Raw genomic sequence first — 21,670 nt, 5'->3', positions numbered from 1 at the left:
GAAGTCAAGGGTCAAATGCTTTCTCCTATGCAGAAGCTAGAGTTAAAGAAGAAAAAATAAAAGGGGGTGAAGATAGAAGGGATATCAGTAGAGTAGATGAAGTGGATTGGGGGTGGGGACAAGGAGAGGAACTATGGAATGAAATTGACCAAGCTATACTATGTACATATATGAATTCCACCTTTATTTCTGTCTATAAAGCACCAATTAAAAAACAATAAATAAATGGAAGACCAGTGGAGTAGAATGATAGGGAAGAGGGAAAGAGAGAACAGGAGGTAAAGTGGAAGTACTGGGGATTAAAATGGAGCAAATTATGTTTCATGTATGTATGAATGTCAAAAATGAATCCATTATTATGTGTAACTATAATTCACTAATAAAACATTTAAAATTTTTTTTTACAAAAAAGGCGAGCTTTGGCCACTGTGAGCAAAACGCTGACTATAGAGCTGTGGCTCACCCACACCTGTCTGGAGACCTCGATTTCTCTGTCTGAAGAACATGACTATGCCTGCCTCTAACCCTTCCCACTGCAACTCTCTGAGCCAACCTAATCAAAATTCACAGGACTCCACTAACAGACCACAGAAGTGGCTTTCCCCCAATAACACTGGGAACAGTTGAATTGATAACAGTTGAGTCAACTGCTAGCAATGATTTCCCCACTTCTGAAAGTCAAAGACCATTTCTCAGTATTTCTACTATGTACTTTTTTCACACTCTAATACTATGAAAGAGGCACATGTCTTACAATTGATGCTTTCTCTCACTGGCAAACCATAAATTAATGACACATCTTAAATCAGTGCAATTTAAGTTTGATCAAACACAATACTTGAAAACAAAGACCTGGATATTGGCAGAACTTGACAGTGTAAGTCACATTATGCTTGATAGGCTTCTGGTTTTGCCTAAACTGCACCACTGACAAAATCATCTCACAGGCCAGGTCATCAGAGTGATCTAATGCAGAGATGCAGAAAGTTCCCATAAAAGTCCCTCCTAGACTGAGTGGGTAGGACCTCTGCTGAAATGGCTGCTGTACCAGACAGGTAGCATCACAGTGTGATGCAGAGCATCCTTTATCAGCTTTCCCAGAACCATCCATCAGCCCTTCCAGGTTATTTTCATGGCAAACAAGAGTATTTTCTCAACAGATTAGAGAAATACATGCAAAAATCACGTAAGACAAGTGATACACATAGGAAGATTTGTTGGCTCATGTCTTTATAAAAACAAGTAAGTCTCTCTCTCTCTCTCTCTCTCTCTCTCTCTCTCTCACACACACACACACACACACACATACACACACACAGAGAAATCTCTATAAATAGCAATACAGAAAACTTATAGGGTCTGAAAAAAACTTCAAAAGCTTGAAGTTATTTGTACAATAGGACTTCCTTGTTTTTACAAAGCCAGAGCCACCAAAGCTTCAAGAATGCTTTCTAATATGCAAACCAGTTTCTTTCAAACTATATACTTTAACCCCAAAGAAACAACATGGAACTATCTCCCCACAAGGCATTCAAATAAAATAACAGTAATTTTCTAAAAGGTTAATTTCCCCCAGTTAGACTTACTGCTCATAGTGGTGAAGACCCCAACAAGGAAATCAGCAACCTGTGCTTGGTCTTGGCCACTCTGCAGGAGTCTCAGACCCTCAAAAAACATGCGGGCTGCTTCATAAGGCTGGAGCAATCGCAGCAAGGAATAACCAGCTCGGTAGTACCCCTGGAGCAGGAAAAAAAAAAAAAAGCAAAACTGTAATGTCCCCATCTCCTCTAACCTACTGCTGAAAGGAAAGGCAAGATTGGTGACATGGGGAATCAACTCCGGAAGCCTCATTTCCATGCAGACACAGGTTTCTAACAAGCACAGGCTACGGGGTTTCCACATTATATTCCGTGTCATATTCTCCCTATCATGTCGTAACTGCCAAAAAAATACATAATCATGTTCAAATCTTTAACTTACTCAGCATCTAACATGTGACACAGAGAGAAGGAAGCAAGCCTGGTTCCAATTATATGTGTGGCTTATTATTCATACTTCTAATCACAGTCTGGGCCAGACAGAGGAATGAAAAAATTCCCATGACTGGTATTCAGGAAAAGAATGAGATTTTCATGTAAACACAGAAATTGTTTCTTGCTCCTTTCAATCAAAATAAACACAATTCCTATGGGGTATGTAAGAAAAAAAAATGTAATGACAAGCACTGAAGTTTATTGAACTCTGTATTATAGGCAATATATATGAGGCCAAAACATTTTGATTTCTATAAAGATTAATAAAGAAAAATGATCTAGTTTTGCCTACATACAAATTGAAGGATTATAAATAAGGAATAGATGATACTACCTTCACCAATCTGATCATCCAAATTAGTATTAGGGATCTAACACAATGACTTTCAAAAATAACACAAAGTGTTCACAACTGGGTTCATAAAAAGGAGAGTACTTAAAAATTTCAATTAATACCAAATCTCTGATTATTACTGATTTGTTTTAATCTTCATTTGAAAGTTTAGCCAGGCATGGTGGCACGTGCCTGTAATCCCAGCAACTTGGGAGCTAAGGCAAGAGGATTGCAAGTTCAAAGCCAATGTCAGCAACTTAGAGCAGACCTGTCTCTAAGTAAAATAAAAATGGGCTGGGGATGAACCTCAGTAGTTGAACACCCCTGGGTTAAATCCCTGGTACCAAAAAAAAAAGTTCAAAGACCTCAGGTTAACAATCAGAAATAAAGAAGAAAATGTATTTGTGGTTTATGCCCCAACCAGGCAAGCTGGTACAGATTCTCTCATTTCTTTGCCTCCTCAGATTTAAATTTCATTTTTTATTCTGGAGAGAGGTGAAGGGGATTTGAATATGCCACCTTGGCATATAGATTATTCTAAACTGAAAGAATTTAAGTTTCAACAGATTAAAAAAAAGAAGCCTTCCCAGAGTTTAACTGACTAAATGCAAAAACTCCTAAGAAATGTTTTCACAGAAAAGTTTCATGTTCATGAAAAAGACAGAAAGTCGGTTCCAAGATGGACCTGCACAAAACTTGCTAAGACTGCCCTTACCTTCCTTTTGTTTCCTCATATATTTACTGTCCCACAGGTCACAGCCCTAGAAGTCCTTTTCCTTTGTCTTGTCACATCTCCACAATTTATCACTTTGTTAAAAATTACAAATAAATTTTTAGGCCTATTCTGTTCTTTGGGACTATTTCATTTCTTTTCTAGAAAGGTCCTTCTATCACATAAAAATCACCATCAAAAATAAAATTGGCATACTTTTTTCCTGGTAAACTGTCTCTTATCAGTCTAGTTATAAAAGAGCCCAACCACTGCACAAAAATAGGTAGAGGAGAAAAATTTTTCCTCTTCTAAGGAGAATAATGGAAGTGAGGAGCGAGGAGAGAGACACACAGGATCCATGGGTAAGAATGGAGGAGTGGCCCTGGTGGCAGTGCTGTCAGGATTGTAGGTTTGGCTACTCAAAGAAGCTCAGAACATCATTCAGTACCCCTTGCCCCTTGGGCCACAGCCACAACTTCTGGGATACAGACAAACACCAACTACTCCCTACCCTGTCCTGCTTAGAAGATGGGACAATCCTGAAATGCCTTTGGGAAGAGTTTATCAGGAATGCACTCCATTTTTAAAATTAGTAACTTCTAAAATATCCACCCTCCAAGCTGGGGGTGTGGCTCACTGGTACAGAGTGCTTGCGAGGCATGCACCAGGCCATAGGTATGAACTCCAGCACTGCCAAAAAAAAAAAATTCATCCTCCAAAGGGAGGTTTAGGGGTCAGTGCCTACTTATAATGTAAAATATCCACACTTCTCTCTCAGGGTGGGAGTAATCACTATGTCCAGCCTCTCCACCCCTTTTCATTACAGTCTGTTTCCAGCAATCATACAGAAATGCCACTAAGGATATAAAAATAACTCCTACTTACTGAGTGCTAACAACTTTAGTTACTGTTAGCACAAAAGGACCGAGCCAGGTGCAAACTTCATAAATCAGCATAGTCTTTTTTCCGCAATGGAATCATGCCTCTGATGGACCCACTTTCCTGGTGGAAAAGGAGCCAGTGGCCAAAGGGGAAGTCTGTGCTTATATAGGTTACACTGAGAGGTAACTTAATTATTGACAGAAAATGTCTAAATGGAGGGTCTGAGGTCAGCATTCAGTATCTGGAATGTTTTCACTGGGACAGATGGAGGGTCTGGGGTCATTGGTCAGTATCTGGGATTTGTCTTTACTGGGTCAGAGGGAGGGTTTGGGGTCAGCAGTCAGTATCTGGGATTTGTCTTCACTGGGCCAGGTGGAGGGTCTGAGTCAGTGGTCAGTATCTGGGAAAGGATTTGTTTTGGGAAGGATCAATGCTTTGGCCTCTTCCCAGAGACTGTCATTCCAGACTTGATGGATATGTCCTCCCCAAGGCCTGTCCTGTCATTGGGAAAGAATGTATTGGGGAAGGATCAATGTTATCAATGTATTACATTCTTCTTCACTCCCTCTCCCCAGGCCACACTATTTTGGAGTTTGTCATTTTCCATATCCATCAGTTACTGTCTCCTTAAGCCTTGAAGCAACTCTAAGACATAAGCATTATCTCAGTTTACAGTGGAAGAAATTCAGGCTGAGAGAAGTGTAATTCAGCAAAACTGCTGAAACCAGAACACAGCAGAGCATGAGACAGAAAGGCCTAGGCTTTTCCACTTGATTGTGGAGGCTCTCTGAAAATTGTCTAGACCACTAATTTGACACTTAATTGCCATTTGCTTCAGATAGCTCCATAATTGCTATTTGATTTAAAGTCTTTTATTTTACTTGCACCCTATTCCTCTCACCAGCTTGCATGTGAATTACTGAAGGGCTGGGATGGTGTCCTCTGCTCCTTTTGTTTACCTTGAAGAATCTGTTTACCTATGAACCTACCTTGATGCGTGGGCACTAGGACTGGGGTGTAGCTTAGTGGTAGGGTGCTTGCCTAGCTTGCACAAGGTTCTGAGTTCAATCCCCAATATTGCAACAAAAAAAAAAGTGGACACTTAGGGTATTTTAACCGAAAATGACCTTAAAGCATCTTCTGTGACCTCTCAAACTTCCATGATTCCCCTCCAAGGGGCTGAATTTCTACAATAAGAAATTCTTTCTGAAGAACTGGCATCATGTCATCTACCCAGCTTGCATCTGAAAGAAAGCTTGGCTATAATAAAACTTATAAGAAAGAACATGAACAGATTATGATATAACTATTTCAGAACAATATGAGCTCCTCCAGAATCTCACTACCCTCCAGCTACCAGGAAACCAAGCTTCACTGTCCCCAAAAAACGAGTGACAAAATAAGAATGGTTTTACTCTTTTCCAGATAATACTTACCTTCCTTATGGGCCTCTGTCTGAAGTACAGAGAACACTGAAGGAGAAGCACCCCTAGCATGTCCATTAAAAAAAAAAAAAAGGAGGGAGGAGTGAGCAGGGGAACAAAGGAAATCTAAAACGTACAAAAGGGACAGGATATTCCCACTTCCTCGGACACCCAGCTCCAGGGTCCTTTCTCTTTGGAGAAGGATATTTCTGTTCTATCCTTTAAATAACACTTGCTTTCTATGCTTAAAAAAAAAAAAAAAAAAAAAAAAAAAAACAGGAGGGAAAGAGGCAGGTTAAGAAGAAAAGGGCAGCAGCCACCGCCCAAAGCTGCCACCACCTCATACCTTCACATAGGTTGGATCCCACTGGAGACATTCCTTGGCAGCAAGAAAGGCCTCATTCCATTTTCCAAGGCTGTAAAATGCATTGGATTTGTTGCACAGCAGCACAGCCAAGTCCCTGGGGGGAACCCTGCGAGAAAGAACAAAATGGTGGTCAGTAAAACAAATACAGAAAACAATCATTGAAGGCCACCCTTTTGCATCAGGAAGAGAGTTCCAGCAGGAAATGTCTCAATTATGCCCATCAGATCTGTCCTCTGTAGCATCCCACTAGAAAGCCTAGAGCATTTACAATGTATAAATTTGTCCTTCCTCACTCCCAAATTCTCTGCAAGTGTTCTCAACACCTTGGTTCCATCTCCCATTGATCTCCACAAATCTTTTTATTTTTCAGAGATTGCTGGAGAAGATGTTATAAAAATGGTCACTGATCCTACAGATGGGAGTTCCCCTGGGCCTTTACAGAATCCAGAGATGGTATGAACCACTCCACGAGGATGCTGGTGCTGAATGAAAGAAGAGCGAATCACAGGAAGGACCTTGCAGAACACGTGACCACTCCATATCGATGGCCAACTCTCAAAACAGGCTGCAGATAAGAGACTCCTGCAGGCTCTGGGAGCAGGGTCTATGGGCTGGGAACTCCAGGGTCCTGGTACCCACAGTGTAGACAAAAGGAAGGCAAGGGCTCTGGGTGAGTGAAGCCCCAGCCCCACAGACTCCTGCCTGTAGGGAGGGACACAGCTGAAGGATGGCCAAAGGGGAGCCCTCTAAAGCAGGGCAGGGCAGGGACCCACTCTTGCCTGGGTCCATGGGTAATACAGTAGCAAGGTTAGAGCTGAAACCAGGTTGGAAAAAGTAAGATACAAAATATATCACAGTGTCAAGAGAAGCCCGGGTGCCACTAAAATATAAGACACACAAAGGAGAAAAGCAAGACTTATGACTTTTGTATTTTGATATTTTAATTATAAAAATAACACGAATCACTGTTGAAAAGTTAGGTAATGTAGTTAAAAACAAAAATGAAGTAAAAATCACCTCTATCATTGTCCCCACCCTTGATTTTCTGTGTATCTGATTTCTTTCGCTGCCTATTAGTCCTTTCAGATGAAGGGATAAGACTGGAAAAGCAGGTGTTATCATGAGACCCATGAACACAAGTATAAGTGACACCATGGTGTCTTTTCCAGACATATGTGTAAGCATTCCCAGCTGCAGCAACTGTTGGCTACATCTAGGGGCTCTCAATACACCCTTCTCCAGAGATTTACCCTCAGACTAATGAGAGCTGCCCTCTTCCCAGGAAGTTATAGCATGATATGGACTGATTTATGCCCCCCACAATTCATATATTAAAGCCTTAACCCCTACTCTGACAGTGTTAGAGATATTGCCTTTTGGAGGTAATTATATTTAGATGAGGTAATGAGAGTGAGGCCCTCATAACAGGACTAATGCCCCAGCATACTTGCTCTCTTCTCTCTGCCATGTGAGGACAGGAAGAAGGTAGCCATCTATAAGCCAACAATAGAGCCTTCATAGGGGAACCAAATCATCTAGCATCTTGATTTTGAATGTCCAGTCTACAGAACTATGAGAAATAAATTCCTTTTGTTTAAGCTACCCAGTCTACAGTATGTTATGGCAGTCCATTCCCTATGACAACCCCGAGAGGTTAGATAGCCTACAATGACTGATACAGCAATAAAAAGGTTAGCCCTCTTGTCTCAAAGTGGAACCAGCTCTATGAGACAATTCATGGCCTGGAACTTCCAGTGGAATCAGGCTGACTCTATCTCCGGTTCATGTGCCATACCTGCTTAGAGCTTTCTCCCACCTCAGCTTGCTTCCCTCAGTCCCATTCTCCTGAGAGAACTCCCTCAGAAAATCAAATACACCTTAATCCCTATGTTTGCCAATAGCAGAAGGAAAGCGAGCAGCAGGAAGTGGGCAAGGGGACAGTGTCAGGAAGGTTCCATGAAAGACAAGATGTGAAAGCCCAGGCAGAAGTCCCAATTAACGGTCACACACAGGTAGTGGACAAGCTGAGATACGACCACAAGCAGTGTGGAGTCAGTCTACCATCAAAACCACTCTGCAACACTACCTAACTAGAAAATGTGAATGTTTTATACTGAATAAGAAGCTCTAGGCCCAGTCTGACACAGTTCTGATCTATACCAGGTTAAGACAGAACAAGAGAAACTACAGGTATAAGTCAATCACATTCAACTCAAGTTCATTTAGAGTTCAGACACCAGGGATGATAGAGATGGGAGGCGAGAGCTGTTTTAATAATTTAACTCTCAGAACAATTTAGACTGTGTTTACACCACAGATGCCAACTTCTGTTCCCTCTATTACAGCTATTCCCCGACCACCAAAAAAAATAAATAAATAAAATCTGGAAACCTCTGAGGGTTCCAAGACTATTTCAGATGGTTTATAAAGTCAAAATATTTCCACCGTTATAGTATGCCAAATAATGGCTCCCAAATGTAACCTTTTACAGCAAAAAGGACTTTGCAGTTGTGATTAATTTATGGATCTTGAGAGGGAGGATAATCCTGGATTATGATACAATCACAAGGACTTTTGGGAGGGGGAGACACAGTGAGACACTACTACAGGAAAGAAGGCATTGTGGTGATGGGCACAAAGATTGGAACAATGAGCTTTGATGATGGAAGAGGACAAAAGTCAAGGAATACAGGCAGCCACTGAAAGATAAAAAAGGCAAGAAAATGGATTCTCCTCTCAGTTCCACAAAGTAGCAGCCCTGATAACACTTGATTTAGTCTCATAAAGTTCATTTCATACTTCTGACCTCCAGAAATACAAGAGAATAAATCTGTATTGTTTTAAGCCACTAAGTTTATGGTAATTTGTTACAGCAGCAACAGGAAACTAATAGGACAATAATACTAAAACACCAAGTGCTTTTTTCACACTCAGTCTCTCACAAGAATACACAGAATTTTCCAGAGGCTACATAATGTGATATCACAACAGACAAAATGCAGAAGCAGGTGACAGAAGCAATCTTCTACTAAGGCAAATGCTGAGGAAACTTGCAAAAATGTGCCACTCTTCTTACAAAACTTTGTTTTGAAAAATAGTTACTTTTCATAAAAACCTAACAATGGATCTTGGTATTTTTAATCAGTTAAAAATTACATATTTTAAATCTTTCTCAGTTTTAAATTCTAATTTGGATTATACTGATGGCTATAACCTACATAAACACACACAGGGGTAAAGGGCAAGAAAATCAAGTTGAAAGAAAGAGGGTTCAGGACTTCACAGAAACTGTAATCCCTTAACCAGACAGAAGCAGAAGCTTTTGTTATGTTTATTAACAGCCCTCTGTGTTTCAGTTTCTGTTTCCCTTATTCCACTAACATTCTCATTCAACTTCTGTGTTGACAATGCATAGGAAGTGAGGGAGAAAGGAAACAGAAACAAGATGGTGTGGTAAGAAATGAGAAGAAAACATAAACAACAGCGTACTCATTTATTTATTTTTTTTTTAAAGTGGGTATAAAATGCAAATACTTACCCCCATTGGTATAACTGCAGGAGAATCTGGATGGCTTCATCGTACTTTCTGATGGCCAAAGAGAAGTTCCCATTCTTAAGAACCTGGTTGCCAGATTCTTTCAATAGCTCAGCATAAGCTGCTGGGTCCATCCTGTAGGGGACGAGGAAAGGCTTGCTGCCCGTGTGGGGCAAGTTCACCTTCACGTTTGTATTGCCAAGTCTAGAGAAGGAGTTGGTTCATTCTGGCCCCACCCACCTTCAGAGACCACACCCTGGCAACACCTCTCACCAGCAGGGGACCAGACAGGGTGTCTGAGAAGACCTTTTCCTTAGTTCTTTTCTGACCTTGGGGGCAGCCAGAACATTCAATTAATCGGTGTTAATGATCTGCTGGAGGCTGTTTCCATGCATGGGACAACTTGAAACTGGCAGGTAGTAAGCACTATTCCTGCAACTGGTACCATGATTACTCTCTTGTCTCCCATCACCAAAGCCCATAAGGAGGCACCATCCCCACTGTTCAGATGAGGAAACTGAGGCCCAAACAGGCTCAAGTCACTTGCCTAAGAATCTAATAATGGCATTTCCCAGTTGTGACCCCAGATCTGAACAATTCCAAGCTTCTGTGAATAAGCAAGACTCCATTGACAGTCTTTCTGCCCTCTTAGTGGAATGGGAAATGCAGGTGCAGTTTTGAATGCCCATTCTCCTGCTCCACTCCCTTCTTAAAACACTATAAAAAAAAAGCATTGAAGTGTTTGAACCTGAAGTTGCCATTGCTAGCTTATTTGTCCATGTCCCCAAGGTACCTGCCTCTTTTGGGTCATGATTCCTGACTTATTCATTTTTGTGGCTCTGTGACCAGGACATAAGTGTACTTAAATGTCTGTGGTGTAACACTTTGAATGCCCGACCCAGAAAGGAGGCACATTACTGATTTTCTTGGGTGTGGCCAAGGGATTGGAGAGAAGTACTTGGCAGCCCTGACCACATGCAGGGACTCAGCAGAGGCTGAAAAAAGGCAGGAAAGGAGGGTGCCCAAGAGAGCCTCCAGAAGCAGCTTTCAAGGAGACATGGAAAAGGAGGAGGTCAGAAGAGAAGAGATGTCCCCTAGGAGTTCCCCTTCTCAGGATCACAGTGGAAAAGGCAAAGCAGTAGGGAGAGTCTTAAATAGGAGGACAATTCAGGTATTCATACAGAGCATATACCTACGAGGTTATAAAATCTAGAGGGTGTCTTGACCAACTCAATTCTTGGACAGATAATATTCCTTATTGTCTTTATTTAGTTTTTTGAATTGATAAGCAAATTTAGCAAGATCTCTAGGTAGAAGAAAAATCTACTATACTTGTAACAGTGATTGACTTTACGCTTTGAATGTAGCCCTTGCTGCTCTGCCACTGCAATTATTTTTAAAATGGACATGCTTCTTTCTTTCCCTCTCTCCCCTGACCCTCCCTAATCTCTCCCCATCTCTAATTTCAGGGGAAACAGGATTACCATTCTTCCCCATCCTACTGCAGATTTATCTCTTTGGCTATACACCCACCATAGGAACAAAGTAATTCACACTTTGGGTATGATACCAAAGATCTCAGAAATGACTATCTCTCAAATTAACAAGTTAATTACAACTCTACAGAGAACATGTGGAATGCCGCCTTTGAATCACCTCTATAGAAGGCCCCCTGTGTTCCTGCTGATGGGTAGAATTCCAGCCTTTGGGATAGGAGTCCCTGTGTTTCTCCTTTGCTAGCAAAAGCAATAACCCTTCTTTTTCTTTTTTCTCAAAACCATGTCCTCATTATTGGTATTGGCATTGGGGACAAGGACTGAGCTTTCAGCAACGTACTTCCAAGTTCAGCAACATCTAGAAAATGACATTTAAAAATCCACACCAAGCCAGATCATAACCTATGAAATAACTACTATTTTCCCTACTGTCTTACTTCATTTTCTGTTACTTGAACAGAATAAGTATTAATTTATATTAATTTATATTGAAAAGAGGTTTATTTTGGCCCACAGTTCTGGAAGCCCACGAGCATGGTGTCAGCATCTTGTCAGCTTCCAGTGAGATCCTCATGCAGCTTCAACTCAAGGCAGAAAGCAGAAGAGCAACTGCGTGTGTGTGGAAGAGAAACGGGGAGCAGCCAGGGTAGCTAATTCAATCCTGAGAAAGAACTCACTCCTGTGAGAATTTACCCAGTCTAGTGAGAAAGACGTATAAATTCCTCTTAAAAAGGCCCCATCTCCCAATGATGCTACTTTGCCAACTAAAATTTGCATTTGACATTTGACCAGTAAACTACTGACTGCAAAAACTAAGGGACAACAATGTATTTCTTTGACACTTAGATGGAAAGAATAATAGAAAGATGGAGAATCTATAATTAGAAGAAAGAAACACACAATTCTTTCTTTTTTGGTACCAGAGATTGAATCTAGGAGCCCTGAGCCACTGAACCACATCTCAGCCTTTTTATTTATTTTTTTAACATTGTCTTTATCATTTCAAAGTTCAGCAGAGTATTGGGAGAAGGAGCAAGACCAAACAGATATACGTTGTGGCTTGTTTTAAGCACATATAAGCTCATTGGGAATGGGTTTTTGAACTGTGCTGTATTCCTTAGGCAGAGCTTTTTCAGAATGAGGCATATAGACTCCTGAACAAGTCAGAATACAAAATTCTACCTACACTTTCAATCCAATAATATCTAAATTATATGACTCACGTTTACACAGAGATGACTGAGGAAAACATGAGAAATATGAAAAAAGTGATTTGCTAGGGTACAGACATGTTTCTCTTTCTAATAGTGTCAGCCATTTTGTCCAATAAATATTCTTTAAACTGACCATGATTAGAAAACAAGAACAAGAAAATCACTGTAACAACTGACGAAGGGTCAATACCTTTTCCATTACAAGAAAAGACCAATATTCTGACCAAGATATATGAGTCCTAAACAGAAAATTCACAGAGGAATACAAAGTAATTGCCAAATATATGGATAGTGTATAAACAGGATCATCCTCACTACTGAGTAAAGAAATAGAAAATTAAACAAGGTAACATTGGAAAATAATGAAAAGAATGATCCCAAATGATGATGCACTGCTTGCAGGAGAAACATACTATGTCATAAATAGATTTAGCCTCACTGATGTTCACCATGGTAAAAAACTGTTCCATGGTACATAATAGATTTAAATCAGTTACAGAATACCCATGCAATAGAAAGTCATGTATTTATTTAAAAAATCATGTCGTAAAAGGACATCTAATGATAAAAATAAGTTAGTAAATGAAAATACAAACTACATAGAAAGGTATGCGATGTCAAATTAAAATTTAAATATATTTGGAATATATTTAATGTATTGAAATATGCCCAATATGTTAATAGCCATACCATTGTAATTAGGCAGGGTTTTAATTCTTTTCTGTTTCAGAGTTTCCAACTGCTGTGCAATGTATCACCCTTAATAATCAGACTGCAAATGTTATTAAAATGAGACTCTTCCTGGGCATGGTGGCATATGCCTATAATCCCAGCAGCAAAAGCAGCCTTAGCAACAGCAAGACCCTAAGCAACTCAGTGAGACCCTGCCTCTAAATAATATACAAAATAGGGCTGGGGATGTGGGCTCAGTGGTTGAGTGCCCAAGCTGAATCCCCCATACAAAAAAATTAAATTAAATTAAATTAAAAAATAAGAGAGAGAGAGAGAGATAGAGAGAGAGAGAGAGAGACTCTTTAAGGGTATGCTTCTACTGTATTTGGAGAGAGAGAGAGAGACTCTTTAAGGGTATGCTTCTACTGTATTTTCAAATACAATAAAAGCTGTTCACTTCAAAATTTTTTCATACTCCTTTAGAGACCAACAGTGAGCACTAAATGTTATGTAGGCAAACATCTAGTGTAGTCACCCACCCATCTGTTTCTGCTTTTCCTTGCTACACTCACACCTAAGAGGATAGGAAGAATGCCAACCACTCAAAAGGCTTTTTGCTTCCCAATAGATTCCTTGAGAGTTATGTTCTCATTATAAGGAAGAATGCTTTATATCTCTACCACAGAATACAGACAGCTGAATTGTTGGGTCTTTTAATTTTTTAAAAATAGCTCGCAGTCTATTTGTGATATGAAATTATTAAATGCAAGTGGTAATAATTTGCCATGAGAATACGCTTGAGAGCTAATATGTACAAAGCACCTACTGTGTGCTTTATATTACTGTGTCTTTCATTCTTACAAGAAACCCCATGAAGTAGGCATGTTTACATCCCTGTTTTATATACAGGGAAACTAAGGCAAAAAAAAAGTTAAGCTACTTGGCACATTCACATGGGAAAGTGGTAGTTCTGGAATTTAGGCAGCCTGACTTTAAGAACTAAACCACACTCTCATGATCCAGGAAGAAACTAAAATGGTAGCACCAATAAAATTACTGCAGTATGTGATATTTAGGGTTGGTACCAAGCAGTTACTGCCCTGCACTTTCAATTTGATTAACAATGCAAAAGCTACATAATACATAACGACAGTTTCACACCTGCAGTTTTGACTTTCAGTCAGTGTCACCAAGTGACTGAAAGTTCAAAGTCCTATTGTTGGAAGGTGTCACAGGTTGCCTCACTATGTTGAGGAAGCAAAAGCAAGAAAAATGCAAATGTACTTAGTAGATTTGAAAAAAGCAAGTTTGAAACACAGATTCAAAAAGTTGTGGTTTTATTATCGTGCATAAATGCTGTGTATGTACACATGAACTTCTATAACTGACCTATAGGAATAAAGATTGTAAGTGGTGGAGTTCCTGGGGAACTGAGATGGGCAGAGGAATGATTTGCCTTCATATTTTTCCAGATACCACTTGAATTCTTGACAATGGAGGAATTAAACCGTGTACCATCTCAAAATATGCTAAATTGGTATGTTGGTTATTTCAGGTTGCAGTCATTTGAGGATCTGTAATTGCAGAAAGGCCATTTGACCTGGACTTCCCTACATGCAGCAAGTCGTGAAGATTCTTTGAGGAGAGATGTCCTTCACATACCAAGGCTGGAAAAGAGCCTTGATCACCACAGGCTGGTAAGTGGGGTTACAATGAACCTGAATAAACAAACTTTAACCTTTATCCTTCACTAGCTTCTTCATCTTCCTCCCACATATATCTCCTGGTAACTTCCTTTGAGTTTACTGCCCTAGTCCAGATATCCATTTGTAATGTCATTCCTTCACAGATTTATTATTCTTTGTCTGAAAAATATAAAAGCATCATGCTTTGGTCATTTCACTCCTATATACATGTAAAACTGATAAAACTTTTGTGCTTTTCACACGATAGTTAGTTCTTACATTAATTGAGTTCCTAAATCCAGCCAAGGAACCCATGTAAAAACTAAGGGAGTTCTTAAGCAGAGCTCACCTCTATGTCAACAAATTTATTTACTTTTTTGGTGCCCTTCTTTTTTTAAAATTAAAATCCTTTCAAAAGACTTCCAAAGCAGTCAATGATCCATTAACTGTTCTGGAATGCTGGGGGAGAGACAATTCCCACTGAATTCAAAGAAAACTCCTCTTAAAACTAAGTCTTTCCTCTTGCCCAGGAAGGGGGCCAGAGACAGTTCAAATTAAGAATCCAAACTCAGAAATCATTTTGAGGACTCAAATCTATTTTCTTTGCTATCTTTTCCCCACATACAAGGGAAGGGATGCAAATTTGGGAGAAGAGTAGGGATTTTCTTAAGAAACTCATTCAAAATCTTTCAGAGGCCTCTGGATAAGTAAAGGGCTATTCCAAAGCCTTTCCTACTCAGGTGCTAAATGGAATAAGAAGTCCTCTTCACCTTGCCACTGGCCTCAGCAGTCTCACTGCCTGCTCAATCACCAAAACCCAGTTAAGTGGCCTCCAAAAACCCAGGGCTGTCCCAGTCTAGCTGATCCCCTTTGTCCATGAACTTTAAATGGTTCCTCCTTAGTAGACACAGCTTCATCCACCCTGACTACAGGTACATCAAAGACAAGATGGTTAAAAAAAAAAAAAAAAAAAAAAAACAAGATGGTGATTCTAAAACCAGTTAACTAGTCCAGTTCTGAACTGTCCTTCTACAATTTACATCCTACAAGCCATACTTCCAGTAAAAAGAAAGCACCATAAATGTCTCCGTTCCATGCAAGGTCTCTTGACTACGTGCCTCTTCTGGTGAAATCTCAACACTCACCTAGCATATGTGCTTCCCAACAGGATCTGCAACTTTCAGAATGCCCCAACCCTATGCTAGGCACTGTGCTGAGTATCAGAAGTTTGAGGGAAAAAGGATAGCTACTATCCCCACCAGAAGTTTATTGTTTAGGAGGAAAAAACATTAAATAAATAATTACAAGAATACTAGTTTTTTCTTCTTACAAAGAAAAAGTCAAGGGTATAAGAAATCATATAACAGGAATACACCTTAGATTATAGGGGTCAAAATTCAAGACTGTCAGGGGCTAGGGTTGTGGTTCAGTGGTAGAGCACTTGCCTAGCACAAGTGAGGCACTGGGTTTGATCCTCAGTACCACATTAAAATAAATAAATAAAATAAAAGTGTTGGGTCTATCTACAACTAAAAGAAATCTTCAAAACATTCAAGATTGCCTCTCTTAGAATTGACTTTTAAAGCCAAAATTCAAAAGGAACAGATATCTCAAAGGGTAGTGTCTAGGAGAGAACAACAGTATATGCAAAGGCACTGAGTTTCACAGTTCAAGAAGACAGGTGAGGAGGGTGCAGAAGTGAAGCTGAAGGAATAGGCAATGGCTGCAACAGACAGAAGACCTAGGATCTTGAAGGACTTCAGAGGGACTTGGAGTTCATCTTAAATGCAACTGAGAAAGCAACACTGTCCATTGCAACTTTCTGTGACAAGGCAAATGTTCTGTTCTGCACTATCCAACACGCTACCTCCATGCAGCTATTACCTGTATGGTTAAAATGACTGAAGAACTGCATTTTAAATTTTACTTAATTTTAATTAACTTTAACATACAGAGCCACATTTGGCTAGTGGCTACAGCACTAGGCAGTAAAAGATTTGAAGCTGGGGATTAATAAGACCTAAGGGGTATTTCTGGAACATCCTGGCCAAAGGCAAAATGGAGAAGAATGATCCAATAAAGGAGAATTCAGGAATGAATTCAGGAGAAAGAGAGAGGAAGATTTGCTGATGGACTTCATAGGAGTGAGAGTAGGGGGCAGGAGAAATCAACTTCAAGCCTTTTAGCCAAACTTTACTGTGCATTATACAAATGGGGACTTTGATTCTCAAATATAAATGTAATACTACTGAATTTTCTTTTATACACACATAGTCTACCCTGCTGTGAATAACCGTTCTATGTCATTGACTCTAATGGGGTAAAACATTTAATACCAGTAATCCCAAAGACTTCAGGAGGCTGAGGCAGGAAAATAACAGGCACAAGGCCAGTCTTAGCATCTTAGTCAGACCCTGTCTCAAAATTTTAAAAGATAATACAATAAGAAGGGCTAAGGATATAGCTCAATGATAGAATGTCCCTGGATTCAATCTCAAATAACACACAAAAAAGAAAGGCAAAAAGAGCAAGACACAGAAGGAAAAATAGTATATGATTCCACTTCTCTGAGTTGTCTACAGAAATAAAACTCATACAGTCAGAAAGCAGAATGGTTGCCTGAAGTGGGGTGAAGGAGAAATGTGGAGTTATGTCTAATGGATACAGAGTTTCACAGTGTTGCAAATGAAAAATTTCTAGAGATCAGGTGGACAACAGTGAAAATGTACTTAACACTACTGACTTGTAAGGAACAGAAAGCTAAGTCATCTAAGTTTAGAATTCATCAACCATTTTAAGTTTACTAAGTACACATTCACAATTTCCCTGAAGAGACAAGTCAAAACAATTTACTGGATTATGGAACTTTGACCCAGAACATGTTATAGTTCTTGAATGTACATAATAATGCCATCTAACTTTTTTTAATTTCTTGTTTACATATGGGGGCTTTCAGTTTTTAAAATTATTTTGTTAAAAAAACTGAATAAAGACATTACTGTTAAAAAATGGTAATGATAAATTTCGTGTTTTTTACCACAGTTTTAAAAAATTTAAGTAAAAAGAAATTAATCAGAAATCCAGAAACAGAAACATTAATGCATTGATATAAAGGAATATTTTCTAGACTTATATTTCTACTCCACGTTTAACAGGAAATTTATTTACTTTACTTATGCACACTATGCTACACCAAGATCCCCAAAACATGGCAGGATACCAAAGCTTCCCCCATCTCTGGTAGTACTTATTTACACGCACACCCGCAGCCAAGATACAAATTATTTACAAAACCACAAGAAGGTCTGACCCTATTGATAGTATAGCAATTAAAACCCATCTCTTAGCAAACATCACAAACAGATGGTACTCAGTATAATTTATGTGACCATAAGAATAACCATATTATGCAACAAGTACATGTGCAATTACAAACTGTCAGAGAACATATACCAACAATTACCATACATTAGTAATGAAAAGACATACAGTAGGGATATGTCATATCCATTATCTTGAACAGGCCCTCTTTTTTCTGAAAACATTTTTGTTAAGGTAAAACACAGTTGGTGTGTAACATGCAGTAGTCTTAAATGTCTGACTCAATTAATTTTTATATTCATATAACTCCCACCAAAATTTGTATTTGAACATTTCCAGGTCCTGAGAAGATTACCTCTTGCCCATTTCTAGTCTAACCCCACCTTCACCAGTATTCTGACTTCTCAACCACAGGTGAGCTTTGCCTGTCCTTGAACCTCATAATCACACAGTGCCCTCCTTAGTTGGTTTCTTTCCTTGAACATTATCTGTGTATGACTCATCTATAGTATTGCAGGTAACAGTCCAATTCTCCTATTGCAGAGTAGTGTTTTGTTGTATGAATATATCACAACTTATCCATTCTGTTGATGAGCATTGACTTATCCACTTGTTGATGAATTTGAGATAATTATGAATGAAGTATAAATATTCTTATACATGCCTTTCAGTTAATAATATCTGCATTTGATGGGGGGGGCACATTCCCAGGAAGAAAATCAGTGAGGTGCAAAGGAGATGTACTATTTAGTTTTAGTAGATACCACCAGTTTTCTAAGTGGTTGAACTGATTTATACTCCCAATAGCAGTGTGCTGAGAGTATAAACTGCCAACATCTTCAATGCTAGGTATTATCAGTATTCTTAATTTTTCCCATTGTGGTATCTCACTGTGGTTTTAATTAGCATTTTCCTGATGACTAATAATGTTGTGTGCCTTTTTTCAAGTTCATGGGCCATAAGAATATCCTCTTTTATAAAGATCTGACTCAACCACAGAGAACTGTGTTGTCTTTAATAAGTAACCATTAGGTAACAAAACGTAAGACCACTAGATAACCAGTTTCTCAGCTTAGTAATATCGCTAACAGCTGGGAGAAGAATGGACTCTGACCTAGACACTTTACGGTCATCATTCAGCTATACAGCACACAAATAAGCTCGGGAAATAAATTTTCTAAGGCATCAATTGCCAATAAGTGGCTAAGGAGATTTCATTAGTTTCTAAAAATAGCCTGTGCCAGGAAATGACTCTGTAACGAAAATAGGTTACTTGTTTATGGTAGAAACATGAAAGTTGACCCTTAATGATATTTGTTAACTTAAGAAGCTCTGATACTCTACCCATTTGGCTATGGGGACCATTTGTGGTCCCTTTAAAGTAACTGCCCCTATTTAACTGAACCCCAATTTTGTTTCAGTTATTTACCTCTGTCCCTTCCAAAAGCTCCTTAGCTTTAAGGAAAGCTGACTCTACCCCTAGATTCTAAGGGTTTGATGAGAAAATCCTATCTCCCTGCCAGGGACTGGTTCAGTACTGGGTTTGGGGCACAATTTTGGCCCTTAAAACAAAGAAATGTTTGTTGAAGTACTCTGGGGAAATGTTTTATCACTCTTCTGAATAAGCTTCCAGAAAAGGATCATTATTACTTGGGGCACTGTCCAATATGGAGGTGAAGCTGTGAATCTAGATATTGCGATGTGTAGCTGTGTGACCCTAACTTCAGCTTCAATTTGCTTCTGGCCTAAGGATAAAGCCAACACTCAAAGAAAGAGGACAGAGCCCAGGGAATCACAGGAAAACTGATGGAAGTCACTGATTTGAGAGAATACTAAAGCCTGCCCATCTCTGGATTTACTTCTCTTTAGGTGAATCCATCAGTCAGGATGTGTCTGGTTCCCAGAAACAGAATATGTGACCAAGGCTTAAACCAGGAGCAGTAATTTTCTCACATAATCAGAAGTCAGGGGTAAAAGTAGTTCTGCATCTTTCTGTGACACCATCGTAAACACACTGGCTTTGGGACCTCATGCTTGTCTGCAGAGGGTTGAAGAAAGCTGCCAAAACTCTAGGTATATCCTTCAAGGCAAGAAGAGGGTAAAGGGAAGAGCCACATCCCTCTCCCCCACATCACTCAGCTCTTCCATAAAACAGGAAACTTTCCCAAAGTCCCCAAGTAGATCCCACCTGTCAGAAATAACCATTGGTCAGAAATAACTATCTGGATCTATAATGGTAAGCAGCCAGGGAAGAAGAGGTTGACAGGGAGTGCTGAGTTTACCAAACAACAGGATGTCCCAAAATGAACAAATATTCTTATTGCTTATTTTGGGTTTTGTTACTTAAAGCTAAAAGCAGTGTGATTTAGCTTTGACTATTACTATTTGATTTGGCTACTATAACTATTCTTTTATTATTATCTGCAACACTCTGTCCAACATGGTGGCCACTAGACACATGTAGATATTGAAATTTAAATTTCAACCAAAACATAATTAAACCTTCAGCTCCCCAGTCACTCTAGCCACATCTCAAGTGCTCCATGGCAATGTGTGGCTACTGGTTACCATACCTGACAGTGCAGATCTAGACTATCTGCATCACTACTGCAAGTTCTATTGGAGAATGTGGCTCTGGATAGAATAATAGCCCAGGTACAACATCTAATATGTTATTTTTCTATTCAGTGGAAAATTTAGATTTCAATTCCTTGTGTGTGAGCATGATAGATAAATGAAGACTATTGCCCAGAATTTCAGTGTGTAGAGTATTTCCATGTTCTTTGCACTATCCCATTGCCACCTCTGAGCTTCATGCAGTCTTTCTATCTTGCACAGCATTTAATATATAAAGATGAATAATATCTGTAATCATTAACTAAGTTCTCTTGAAATTATTTCAGCACACAATTTGGGGGTCACAGGTTGCACTGAGTAAACTCAATTCACATCTCCAAGCATCACCTATTTACTGCCCTCAATATTACTTTAGAAACTATTGCAATGCTCCAGAACATTCCCATAAACATGTAACTTTAAGTTTCCTTACTACTCATTCCCTTAAAAAAAAAAAAAAATGGAGCAACGACCTACAACACCAAGGTGCAACCCAATAATACTGCTGTTAATCTTGTAAAGCAAGCATGAAGAAAATTTCCTGATTTCATGAAACAACTTTTTGTTTAAGAGGGAGAAGGAAAAAAAAGTCTATTTTTCTATTGGTTTGATCCCTATTTGATGAACTGTTGAGAATTTTCAATATAGTCAACTTTAAAGTACTAAATTTCCCCTGATATTCATATTAGGACTTGACTCACCTCAGACTGACTCACTCTTGTCCCTCGACTAAACAGTATTTCAAAACATGTTTTTCATTAAATTTTAGATTACAAATGGAACAGTTTGCTATGTGAGAAAAGCAGAAGCAGGACTCCTGGGGAGGTTAATTATATTGACACTGCTTTATGATGTGATGTTTGCAGGCTTAAATTATCAGAAGACTAAAATAACCTGAGAATATATACTACAGATTTTCAAAGAAAAAATACAATAACAAGAAAATTTTTAATCTAAAAAAATGTATGTATGCAATTCTTATAGGAGCATTTTTTAAAAAATCTCTTTAGAAAGTATTTATGACTACCTATAAGTTTGCAAGACTTATTTGGAGAAAAAATAAAATTCACTCAAAACACTTAGTCTTGAATTTTAAAAATACTCCACATGTTTCTGCTTGGGCAAATTCACTCACAAAAAATGTCAGATCTTCCCATATTAATGACTGTATATTTTCAAAACAAAATTTTAATTAAAAAAAAAAAAAAGATGTTTAAAGAAATTAATGGAAGGGGTAAGGCTGGGGCTGTAGCCCAGTGGCAGAGTGCTTGCCTAGAACCTATGAGGCTCTGGGTTCAATCCTTAGCACCACATAAAAATAAAGAAATAAAATAAAGGCATGCTTCTCATCTACAACTACAAAAACAATTTTTTTAACT

At 39.0% G+C, this 21,670-nt stretch overlaps 1 protein-coding gene across 1 annotated transcript in view; it reads right to left on the bottom strand.

The window, feature by feature from the left end:
- TRANK1 (tetratricopeptide repeat and ankyrin repeat containing 1) overlaps positions 1-21,670 on the bottom strand; it is a 137,223-nt gene that overhangs the window by 104,166 nt on the left and 11,387 nt on the right. Inside the window, 3 exon segments of the mRNA XM_079115631.1 lie at positions 1,587-1,737; positions 5,732-5,858; positions 9,291-9,422. Coding sequence (XP_078971757.1) covers positions 1,587-1,737; positions 5,732-5,858; positions 9,291-9,422 — 410 coding nt within the window.

Source organism: Sciurus vulgaris, assembly GCF_902686455.1.
Source record: "Sciurus vulgaris genome assembly, chromosome: 16".
Taxonomy (NCBI): Eukaryota; Metazoa; Chordata; class Mammalia; order Rodentia; family Sciuridae; genus Sciurus; species Sciurus vulgaris.
The sequence above is the reverse complement of the archived record's forward strand: the minus strand, read 5'-3'. Positions and strand labels throughout refer to the sequence as shown.